Source organism: Dermacentor variabilis, chromosome 3 (genome assembly GCF_050947875.1).
Source record: "Dermacentor variabilis isolate Ectoservices chromosome 3, ASM5094787v1, whole genome shotgun sequence".
Taxonomy (NCBI): domain Eukaryota; kingdom Metazoa; phylum Arthropoda; class Arachnida; order Ixodida; family Ixodidae; genus Dermacentor; species Dermacentor variabilis.
The window spans coordinates 35,762,753-35,775,256 of record NC_134570.1 but is presented as its reverse complement, the minus strand read 5'-3'; the positions used below and the strand labels follow the sequence as shown (position 1 = coordinate 35,775,256).

General features: G+C 45.1%; 1 protein-coding gene across 1 annotated transcript in view; it reads left to right on the top strand.

Annotated features, from left to right (window-relative positions):
* Positions 1 to 11,764, top strand: part of LOC142573931 (uncharacterized) — a 184,585-nt gene extending 172,821 nt beyond the window's left edge. The window contains exons 18-22 of the mRNA XM_075683132.1: positions 1,124 to 1,227; positions 4,287 to 4,346; positions 10,209 to 10,316; positions 11,064 to 11,095; positions 11,586 to 11,764. Of these exons, the coding sequence (XP_075539247.1) occupies positions 1,124 to 1,227; positions 4,287 to 4,346; positions 10,209 to 10,316; positions 11,064 to 11,095; positions 11,586 to 11,709 (428 nt within the window). The 3' untranslated portion in view covers positions 11,710 to 11,764. The remainder of the gene's footprint in view (positions 1 to 1,123; positions 1,228 to 4,286; positions 4,347 to 10,208; positions 10,317 to 11,063; positions 11,096 to 11,585) is intronic.
* Positions 11,765 to 12,504: the final 740 nt, after the last annotated feature.

Here is a 12,504-nt window from a genome sequence, read left to right as displayed (position 1 = left end):
GAGCGTTGTGGTTCTTTATTTTTATGGTGTGCAAGGAACCAAGGTGGTCGCGCCGCTCCTACTAAGACAGACCTCAAACGGCAGCTGGAAAACGCTACCGCGTTAAAAGGAGTTTGTGTTTGAGGTTCCGCGTAATGGAATTATGTTATAGCGTATATTTAAATTACATTCCGACGCTATCCTGTGTGTAGGTTGTAATTTACGATTTTTCTGACGCCTTTTACTAAAAAAATTCAATTAGTTCAGTAACTTCGCGCTACACGGCGGGCCTGCGTGATTGGGTATGCGTGGTTCGGAATGATTATTCCCGAAACGACGGTCGACGACGCCAAATTTTTTGCAACACGGGGCGCTTAACGCTATCACGTGAAAATTAATCAGTTATAAGTGTAACGCCCGTTGTACCTGGTTTTCTGCTCTTTGTCCTTGTCCTGAGTGCGCGACAATGGTTTCATCAAACCAACTCGTTCAAGAGCAAGTTATATCAACTTTAACAAAAGTTGTCAATGTTGAAGCGATGTTTTATGCGCGTATATAAATTACAGCTTCAGAAGTTTCTTTAGCCGTGAGCAATGTACGGGACGAAGTTGGCTTACGGTAATTAGCTGTGGCTGGTTATTTGTAAGTGCTGCGGCGATGTAGTGTCGCTTTGATATCGTTAATTTGTATGTTAACGCGGTGTGACTCCTAATGTTGTTTAATCTTGTTATCAAAATAAATATTCTGGCGTCCGAAACCCACGTACCTGTGAAGCAGAACTGCTGCAAGTTGGATGACACTGACAGTGAAAACATACGTTTTGCTTTTTTGACTTCCGCGCGAAATCCCCATGCAAGCGAAAGTTCAGTGCTTTCAGGATTTAAACAAGGGGCAAAGTTGCATTGTGAAAGACGCAAAGTTCTGTGCGGAATAGGATACCAGAATTTTGCATTTTGATTCCCGTCAATGAGTCCTGATTCTGTGTGGCATGCTTTTGCTTTACCAAATGCTCAATTTTGCTTCTCTCCTTCTCCCTGTCCCTGGGAGGAGGGAGAGGGGAAGTAGGCGGCTTAATTTAATGTGGTTTGATGCTTGTTATTTCTTATCGCCGCAGCTACCGCAAGCAATCTTTATTTTTTTTCAGGAAGCTACTCAAAGGCGGGGTACAACCACCCTGTTATGTGGCCTGGAACGTACGCAGTGGGCAAGATGAATTCACACTACAGGTGCTTCAACCCTGATAAAACGGTGCGTTTCGTTTATTATTGCGTTAGCTTTATGAGTGTCGCAGTGAAGAAATGTGTATATGTGTGAAGTGTGGGAAGCCGGTCGCGTGGTAGAGGTAGAGAAGCGATTGGAGAGCTTAGAACAGCAATAAATATATTGTAAGGAAGACACAAGACAGGCAGAGCACCGCTTCCCTTTGAGCTGTCCTTTATTCCTTCCTCCGTTCATTTTTCTTGCGCGCGCTGTCTTGTGCTGCTGAGTCGTCCTTCTCAGAAAGTTGACGAAAGGATGATTCCACGGACAAGTCTTGTCGTCCGTGAAGAAAGGTCAATAAACCCACACATGCTACCTGAAGGCTTCCGGTTGCCTTCATCCTTCACCAAAAAAGATCACGTTCTCGTGACGCCTGCGGCAGAGGGGATGTTCCACATGCGCCGCCAAGGTTTGTGAGTGGTGGCGCTGGCTAACACTCCCAGGGTTCTACTAGGAAACAAAAATTCCCAAGAAAGTGGATGGTGAAACGGCGCCGCGGTAGCTCAATTGGTAGAGTAATCGTACGCGTAATACGAAGGTTGTGGGACCGTTCGCCACCTGCGGCAAGTTGTTTTTTCATCCACTTTCATTTCCATTAATTTATCCGTTCTTTATTTCATTTATTAGGCACAAGTAATTTCCCCTATGTTGGTGTCAGTGTTTGTTAGCTTCTTCTGATATGAGACATGCTTCAAGTGACACGAAAGGGTTGGCAATATTTAACTCTATTGATACTAGAACTCCAACGGCACCAACAACAATATAAGTTCATCATTCAGTCAATGTTTATTAAATTATCGACTAATTGCCTGCATTCGTCTTTGCGCGTTGCTAAGGCGCACAAAAATGGCAAAATATTACGTATTGCATAAGTAAACCAAAGCAGAAAACAGCAAGAAATACAAAAATGTATGCCACATCAGCAGAGGCACTGGCTTAATGCTGTGGATATTCAGGTTGCATGGCAAACATCCCAAGGCAAGTTGTATGCGTTGCCGTGTATCCATAAACAGGCTGGTGTTACTTAAAGGTCAATACCGAGTGGGTTCAAGTAAGTTAAAAAAAGACAATGGTGAATTCTCAAGTATTTCGACGTTTTTACATATTCTCAGAAGTCAGAATGAGCTAGAGTTATTGCAAAAGTTGTCAATGTAAAAAAGGACTACTGTGTCTACACTACGTAGCTCTTCGCGGGGCTTCGATGCAAACATTATAAATGAGGTAGAAGTTACCCACGTCACCACGCGCGACCGTCTGAAGAAATACAGGATCTGCTTTACCACCCTCAATCTGAAGGGGGACCGTGAACGCATCGCAATATGGTTGGGGCTAGAACTATCAGCCTGAAGGAAAGACGTGCGCGCGTGGTCACCGCGCATTGTTAACATCGAATTACGTCCCTGCAGCACGGCCGTCGTCGCCGTTCTGGTCCCTACGTTTACCGCCAGCACGCCTTACCATTCCGGACTTTAAGAAATAGACACAATTAAGTGTCCGTACCACCACAGAAAGCAACGTTGTTGCTACTGCACGACAGTGACCGCTTACATAGTTACACCGGTGGATCTGTCATGCACTCTAGTTCAGCAGCTGCAGTGTGTGGCCGGCTAAGTCTATCGAAATAAAATTCAATACATTACATTTGACAGCGACGACGGCCACTGAACTTACCATCCTGCATGCAGCAATTCAACATATCAGCCGGGAAACGCCCTAGAAATAGACCATCTTCGGCAATTCCAAGGCAGTCACCTATAGTTTACTCTCTGTATTACGCCGTGGACCTCACGTACAAGCTGCCGTGCACATGAGAAATTGAGAACGGACATCCCATTTCTCTTTCAATGGTTGCCGAGCGATTTGTTAAGGACCGAGCCACTCGATCTGTCCATGACCGTGTTGGTTGCGGTGCTATCCTGATGTCGAGAGCGGATGCAGCAGGAAATCTCCACGCGATGGCGTGCGAGCTTACGTTGGTCCAACAGAATTGGGCAGACTTTACAGACCAGCGCCTTTGTTTCATGGATGCCTTTCTAGCTCTGCCTTACGCACGGCTTACAACAACAAGAGGTGACTCATATTTCTCGTGTATGGATCGGAGCAGCATTCACTAATGTATGTACACGTTCCTGCTCGAAATAGCCAGCAGGCCGGAACGGGAAGTCTGTGGTTGCAGAGAGACGATTGCGCATCTTTTGTGCGATTCTCCTCTTTTTAATGCGCAGAGAAAAGCGCTCTGTGCCTATAGTCGTTTTTACATGTCTCATCCTTTCTACCCGTTCCCGATCCCCTAATGCAGAGTAACCAACCGGACAGTTAATCTGGTTAACCTCTCTGCCTTTCTTCTTTTACTTTGTTTCTCTAGGTTTCTGGCACTAATCGTTTTGCAAGTACCGTTCCATATAATGGAGGCGCATTCCAGCACTGAACGACGAACATCTATCTATAATGTGAGGAAAGGGACTCTGTAAAACCTCTAGACAGACGAAAGATAGCTCCTCGGCACCTGGGTGCTTGATGTGTGAAAGTTTTCACGTGAAGAGAGGAAGCATGAGAGCCTTCACGTGAGGAGGTCACTGGTCTCGCTCACCCGAGGCAAAGTACATTCTTCGATGGTGTAAGCAAACGCAAACTGGTGCGTTTGTGACTGTACGATAGTATAGTTGCTTTTGCTTTGCTTAAGAGAAACGTGTTTTCTCGACAGCGGTCGTCAAATGCGCTAACGTCTCCTTGAAGAGTCAAAATCGAGGACACAGGTGACTGATATGAATATGAATACGAACGACAATAATAATAAAAGTAATCATAATATGACAATAACCTAATTAAAACTGTAGTAGACGTTAATCGAAAGAGGACAGGACTGCCTGTGCGGACCATTGTGCTCTATATTCGCTCGACCTTACTTCAGTACGGGCCACCAACGCCCTGAAAACGATTGTGGCCTACGCTTGTCGGATTGGTTGGTCCAGGTTTGAAAGAAACATCTACAAAATCGTGGACATTCGTTTGGTATATATTTTCTCTCCTTCCTTCCTTGTTTGCAGAATGAGACAGATGCTCGCTTGGTCGCCAAAGGTTCCAACCCGATCTCACCAGGATTTCGGGTGAGTATTTTTCGTCGAAGTTGCCGCGCCTTCCTCACGACAGATGACTTAAACGCGTAGATAAGTTCCTCGTTTCATTTTGTGACATTCGATGAACGTCGTGTTTTCTTTTGTGGCGTCTGCTGAATGTTACGCTGAGCTTTGTAAAAAGTAACCTTTTTCATATTACCGTTAAGAGATTTGGTGGCCTGGATAAAACAAAACGCAGAACGCTTAAATTGATCGCAGGTATAAGTATAAAAATAAAGCGCGAAAGATTTCCGTCCGTTGTTCCGTAATATCGCTAGTTTTGACACGGATAGGTACTGCATTCAGCAGAACCGGAACAACTGTAGAACCCTGTAGTTTTGGCTTCGCGTGCGGGCAAGAGGCACTGACACCCCAGTCATTGCAGAACATGCATAAACCTTGCGTGGTATACGCGCGGGCATATGTTTTAGGTTGCATGGACCGAGTAACTGCTAAATATTAATAAAGAGAATATTAATAAAGGTAAGAATCACACCCCCGTGATATGTCAATATATGTGCAAAGTCCGTATTCGACTAGATGCGGCGCATATACGGTGTGCACCAATGTCGTGCGCGGTTTTATCAAAGCATCACCACGTTTTTCTTACTAAATTTGAAGGAACGACGTCGTTCGCGTTAATTTGACGCCGACTTCAACCATTTTTCTGTACTCTCCACGAGGTGGCGCCTAGATCCCTGTGGGCTGCACCGTGATTTTGCGAGCCCTCGGCGATCTGTGGCACATGGCGCTAAAATCCCCAGATTTCGGCAGTCATATTGTAAGAGAAGATATCGCAGCTAGGATTTCTTCAGAAATTGAACTTGTCATGAAACTTCATGACGCAGTAGGAGAGATTTTTAAGCGGCCAGTAGCACTGGTCGGCCAGTAGCAACGCCTACTGGTATGTATACGCACAAGTGCGATAGGCACTTAGTCACATGTTAACGCTTCGATGACAATTTCGTGACCTTTATGCAGATGAATTGCAGCACCGCAGCGGTGACCTAGTGGTAGAGCACCCGCCTCGCATGCGGGAGGCACTGAGCTCAAATCCCGATACCACCGGAAGCTTACTGTTTTTTTTTTTTTAATGGGTTGTTCCCTAGCCTGGTGCTCGGCTTCTTGTGAGGGCCCTTCTCGAAAGGGGGCCCAAGAGAGATTTCACGAGCTTGTCTCTGGGCGCCTCTTGTCGAACCACGCAGATCCTTGTTGTAAGGCACCCGCAGCGGGAGGCAATTGCTGCCACCGGGTACCTACCGGTAAAATAGGCACAAGAGCGCTCCCGGCTGGGGACTCGGCTCGGCCCCAACACGAAGGCGTCCCCGCCTAAATAGATACACTTGGGGGACATATGGGAAAAGGCCGCAGTGGGCGTGGCCCAAACCTCCTCTTTTGTGTGCTCAATTTAGGGCGCAGGCCCCCGTTCCTAAGCGTATATTCCCTGAAGAAGGCCGAACGACAGACCGGGGCACACTTGTGCCCATTTGAACCAATGGATGTTCGGCGGCGTTGTGAATCGAGCCCACAACATCCCGCAGCCGAGGCGGGCGCACTACATATAGGTCACGGCTGTGGCCCCGCCTATTGCGCTACCTGAAAGCTCCGCACAGTATTGCTTCGTCAAAAATCCATGACATTGGCGTGAACAAACCAAGCTGCTGCAATGTTTACACCTTTCTGCAATTTCTTATTATTCATCTGCAGCGTTCTAGACTGACCTTAGGATTTAGTGCTATAGAATTCGCTCTTTTGATAAACTCATGGCCCTCAGTCCGTACTCTTTGCCGTTCGCAGCAAAGTATAGGATGTAGAAGTGTTAGGTAGGGTAAAGGTGCAGTGATCATAGGTTAGTGAGGTCTAGGATTCCCTTCAATATGAAGAGAGAAAGAGTAAAATTAGTCAAGAAGAAACAAGCCAGTCTAGACGCCGTGAGGGTAAAATCAGGCTAATTCAGGCTGGTGCTTGCAAACAAATATGCAGCTTTAGAACAGAAATGAAGATAACACAGAGGTAATGAATGAAACCATAACTAGGCTTATTTCAGAAGCGTAAATTGAAATGGGAGGGAGGGCACTAAGGCAACCAGTAGGTAAGCTCTCCCAAGTAACAAAGGACCTAATAAATAAACGACAAAGCATGAAAGTATCCAACTCAAGAGATCAGACAGAATTTGCGAAACTTTCAGAACTGGGCAGAGCAAGGAGTAATCGAAATTACAACGTGAGAAAGACTGAGGAAGCAGTAAAAAAGGGATACAGCTCGAAATCAGTGAGAAGAAAACTTGGAATAGAACAAGGCAATATGTATTCACTGAAAGATAAGCCGTTGTAATATCATCAGCAATTAAGAAGATGTATACTGAACCTGTACAGTACACAGAGCAGCCACGCTACCTCATTCGAAGTAGTAATAAACATGATACAGAGGCTTCTTTTATAACTAACGATGAAGTTAGAAGGGCCCTGCAAGAAATGACCTGTGGAGAAGAGGCCAGAGAAGATGGAATAACAATAGATCTAATCAAAGATGGAGGAGATATGCTTGAAAAGCGTGCGGCTCTTTATACGCAATGCCTCACGATTTCAAGGGTCCCAGAGAACTGGAAGAATATCAACATTACACTAACTCACGAAAATGGAGACATTAATAGAATTAAAAATTATAGACCCATTAGCTTACTTCCCGTATTGTATAAAATATTAACCAAGATAATTTCCTACAGAATAAGAGGAACACTTCATTCAACCAAGAGAACATGCTGGCTTCAGGAAGGGATACACTACAATGGATCATATCCATGTCATCAATCAGGTAACCGAGAAATCTGCAGAGTACAATCAACCTCTCTACATGACTTTCAACTTTCATAGATTATGAAAAGGCATTTGATTCAGTAGAGATACCAGCAGTCATAGAGGCACTACGTAATCAAGGAGTAGAGGAGGCTTACGTAAATATCTGGGAAAATATATACAAAGATTTCACAGCTACCCTAATTCTCCACAAGACAAGTAGAGAAATACATATAAAGAAAGGGTTCAGGTAATGTGACACAATCTCTCCAATGCCATTCACTGCATGCTTAGAAGAAGTATTCAAGCTATTAAACTGGGAAGGCTTAGTAGAGAAGATCAACGGCGGATATCTCAGCAACCTTCGGTTTGCAGATGACATTGTCATGTTCAGCAACACTGGTGACAAATTGCAACAAATGACTGAGGACCTTGACAGAGAAAGTGTAAGAGTGAGGTTGAAGATTAATATGGCAGAAGACAAGAATAATGCTCGATAGCCTGACAAGGGACCAAGAGTTCAGGATCGCCATTCAGTCTTTAGAGTCTGTGAAGGCGTACGTTTACCTAGGTCAATTACTCACAAGGGACCCTGATCACGAGAAGGGAATTTACAGAATAAAAATGGGTTGGTGTGCATACGGCAGACATCGCCAGATCCTGACTGGAAGCTTACCACTATCATTGAAATGAAAGGTGTACAATAAACGCATTCTACCGGTGTTAACATATGGGGCAGAAACTTGGAGGTTGACAATGAAGCTCGAGAACAAGTTGAGGATCGTGCAAAGAGTGATGGAACGAAGAACGTTAGGCCTAACGTTAAGAGACAGGAAGAGAGCGGTGTGGATAAGAGAGCAAACAGGAATAGCCGATATTCTAATTGACATCAAGAGAAAGAAAATGGAGCTGGGCAGGCCATGTAATGCGTAGGATGAATAACCGGTGGACCGTTAGAGTTACAGAATGGGTGCCAAGAGAACGGAAGCGCAGTCGAGGAAGGCAGAAAACTAGGTTGGGTGATCAAATTAGGAAATTCCGAGGCGCACCTTGGAATCGGTTGGCGCAGGACAAGGACAAGATCACAGGGAGATCATCAGCAGAGTGGGCATAAAATATACTAAGCGATTATAAAGCATGCTCCTGATGGTGATGATGAAATTTAGTTACTGCAAATATTGAAAATGGCCACCAATCGAACGTATATAGTGAAAGCGCAGAACCCGAAGCGTTAAGACCCATTCAAATTGTTTTCGTAAATACAGTCTATCGCCTCTACAACGAACGCCTTCTACAATGAAATGGCCTGTGTAATGAAGGAATAATTCTGTTTCGGTTGTATTGTGGGGTGTGCGGTGCGTGACCGTTAGAACAGAGTGGCGTGTATGACGAATGATTTCGGAAGCCCCAAGCACTTCCTCCTCATGAATGTGTTTGACTGTAATTTTAAACAGAACATGCATTTTGTGAGCACGCTGTGAATCCTGTAAGGGCCACCGTGCTGTGAAGCACAGCGTGAAAAGCACCGATGTGAAGGCAACCGTTGCTTCATCTTGTGTCGAAGAGCCTACGCGTCGTGCAGATATTTCGGCTGCTTACACGTAGCTTGTGAATAATAAAGCGCGTCCCAGAAGGCCATTTTTGAAGCAACCTTTCTAACCCCTAAGCCGCTAAAATATCGCACATTTTTGCTGTCACCTTGTTATAGAAATGTCGCCGGTCGCTTAATAAAAAAATCTGTCGCTAAACACTAAAAATATCGCTAAATCTAGCAAAAAATTGCTAAAATGGCAACACTGGCTGCGCGTCTCTGAAGTCTGACGATATGCGCGCGAGCAATGCATGCACCGTCGATAGCGATATTGCCCGACGACGCGCCTCCAGCGTCCTTGTTGACATGGCAACAATATAGACAGAACGTAGTGGAATTCGTTACCACCATACTTGCACACGTTACGGTTAACAAATAAACGATTGCAATTGCAATTGCTTCATTCAAAAATGTATTTGATTACATTGGCCAATTATTGCCCCACGAAAGTAATTGAGGAATTACTAAAGATATATCGATTACGTCGACGTTACATTCCTCCCAACTTCGAAAAACACAGCACAAGTGCAGTATATAGAACTAACTGGTCTTACTCCTATTCTGCGTCCTCTACGTTCTTAGCTTTTCAAAAGCCTCGTCTGTCATCTTCCGTCATTTTCTTGTGATGATATAAGCCGAGCTCAAAGTGCGTGCTGCAGGTAAGAGTGGTGTTTTAATGTAGAAAAAAAAACGTTGCGTTAAAGATTGTGATTACTCAATGCGTCATGCTCGCGTCTTTGACGCAAATCACTTGATTGTTGCTGTGGCTCGGGGAAGGCTCTCCCGGCACCAATGAAAAGCTGAAAAAAAATCAAAGTTAGTATCCCGGTGCCGTCTTTCTAACTCGTCGTCGTTGCCAAGCAGGAGGAGGGCCAGTTCAAATCGTCGGATACCATCTTGGTTGGGCGTTCAGCTGAGGAAACAAATACTGAACGACAGGGCTTGCCTGTCTGAACATGGCGCATCCTCGAGGTTGCTGCCGTAGTCCGGCCGCTGGCGCTCTATTTATAATTACTGTAAAATTCTTGTGCTCAAAGCTACGTCGCCGGTTACAGCTTGTCTCGTCAATAAAGTAATTGGTTACATGTAGTTGGTCACTGAAAAAAATGTAATTAAATTACAGTGAGCGTCACCGAGTAAGAGTATTCAGTGCTCAAACCTGCGTTGCCTTCTTCAGCTTGTGTTATCGATAAAGTAACTGATTACACGTGATTGGTTACTGCAAAAATGCATTTGAATTACAGTGAGCGTTACCAAGTAAGATAAACTACCAAAAATGTGAATGATTACGAGTATTTAATTACATGTCATTGATTACGTACAAGTTTTGTTACCACCTCATTTCAAAGAGCATGATGATGATATGCATTCATCGATGGAGTCGAGAAAGAGCCTCGAGTGGAGGTCTATTCGTGATGACAAGGGTAAAGTATAAGCTTTCGCTCGTGCTTCCTCTAAACTCCGCAGTTCTTCCGGAGAAACGCCCTGGTCAGAGCTCACCCACGGCCGGAGTATCGGCTTGACTTGGACGCCAGGGCTGACATGGAACAGATCTACCTCACAGCTGTGATGCGGGTAAGAGAGAGAGTACATCGCTTTTCAGGAAGCAGCAACCTGTAGGCGGCTTATCTTGTTGCGGCTAATTGCTACGCGCGCTCAGAGCACTCTGCGTGAAGATATCGTTGTCACACGCGTACATGAATATTAATTTCCTTTAGCGCAGATTATATGGATGGGGAGTGGGGGGGGGGGGGGGCGAGAAACCTCGGTGAGGGGCGCAGTTACAGGAACATGATTAGATTATCCTTACTAAAAGCAGCTGGTTGCAAAACGAGAAGCAGGTCTTCGCAGGGCTAACCACAGTTGCAACTATTAAAGCTGCTACCTGCTTGACCTTAGAAAGAGAAATCCTTACGTTTTCACAGATTGGAAATGTTGGGAGTATCAACATTTATAAGTTTGTAGACGTGCGTCAAGAAACCCTTGTGTGCGGATTTTCTTCAGCCAGCCGTGCATCTGTAGCGTACGACAGCATGAATGATCATGATATAGGGTGACGATGTGATGAAAGCCACAAATGCCGGATTTGAGCCCAAATATATAAATTTAGAAAAAGCGATTTCTCCACCTTGGTTAGTTGCTCTGAACTCCGCTCCCACTGGGTCCCTGCTGTCATGCAGACCTAGACAAATTGTTAAACGTGCGTCTTTACGGACGATATGGAATAGACAAGAAATATTGGAAAAAGTGCTGTTCTTGCCGTCGTTGCTTGCCATTGCCATGCGTAATTGTGTTTCTAACTCGCATGCTTGCTTATTGCAGACCTACTGCCGCTACGACAAAATGAAGCCGAGGTCAGTACCTTTCTTTTACCCATCCTAAACTGCTTTCGAGTTTAATCTACAGGGTGTCCTAGGTAACTTTACCCAAACTGTTTAAAGAAATAGAAAAGATTTAGAAAACATGGTACAAGATACAATTGTAAAACATACCGTGTTCGGTCTTCAGGCCTCTGACGAGCGAACACCATAAGTCTCGAACTCGTGTCTTGCACCATGTTCTTTTTAATATCTTTTTCAGTTGAGGAGCTTGGCTAAGGTCCGCTGAGACAACTGTATATAGCAGAGTCCCTCATGCATAGAAAAAGAAGGGACCTTTACCAAGCGCCATTGACACCGTTTGACGCATTTATTTACGAGGTGTCATGTTTAGAAGTAGCGCTGTGGGCTGGGATTGGATTACCATCCTTAAGTGGCAAAAGTATCGTTCATGCTTGACAGCTTCCGGATTATTTGTTTTCCGTTACTAAAACCTGCCTTTACTTTTGCGCGTCTCTTCCCGCAGCGTGAACAAAATGTTCCAGCACAACATGTACTTCCAGAACGCTTACTGCTCAGACGTCGGCAAACTGAAAATAGAAGCAGACAAGATGTGTTACATATGGCACAGCACGAGACGGAATTATTGAGACAGCGTGGAACTTTCGATCATCGCATACGCACCAGCTGATTAAAGAACGCCATGGCCACTTACGTCACGCCTCCGTTACCTCAGCGCCCGCTAATGAAGAGACCTTGCTGGACTCCTTAGCCATGACGCTCGCGGTGAAGAAAGGCACGGGATTGGCATAAAGAAAGAAAAAGTGAAAATCCAGCTATCGCGAATCGCGTAACAGAAGGTAACAGGTTGTCACGCCTTGCTCAACTACAACACGTTGGGAGTCTGAGCGTTTGTTTAAACAATCGCCTTCACACCGGCAGCGTAACCAAAGGGAAATGTTAACCCCTTGCACTGTCACTTCCGAGGACAAACCCTGCCACTCCCGATTGTGTGTATATATATATATATATATATATATATATATATATATATATATATATATATATATATATATATATATATATATATATATATATATAGTGCGTAGGAAGGCGCAGATGAAAAGCTATATACAAGTATAGTTACAAGAAAATACGCCGCGCTTGGTCAAGAGGCAACAGCCCGCGCTAGCCTCTAATCGTCGTCGTCGTCTTCACACTGCTGCGTGATCGCAAATACTGTTCCGTAGCACTACCCCTGGCGGCAAAAGCGCCGTCCCGGAGCGACTAAAGGCCGGGCTCGGAAGCAGTGTAGTCGGCCTTGAGCCTACTGACATGCACGACATCACTAGATGCCAGAGGAGAGGACGAGGTTCAATCCACAGGAGCAAGTTCGTACGTCACAGGCGTCACCTGGTGCAGAACGCGGTAGGGCCCTGTGTATC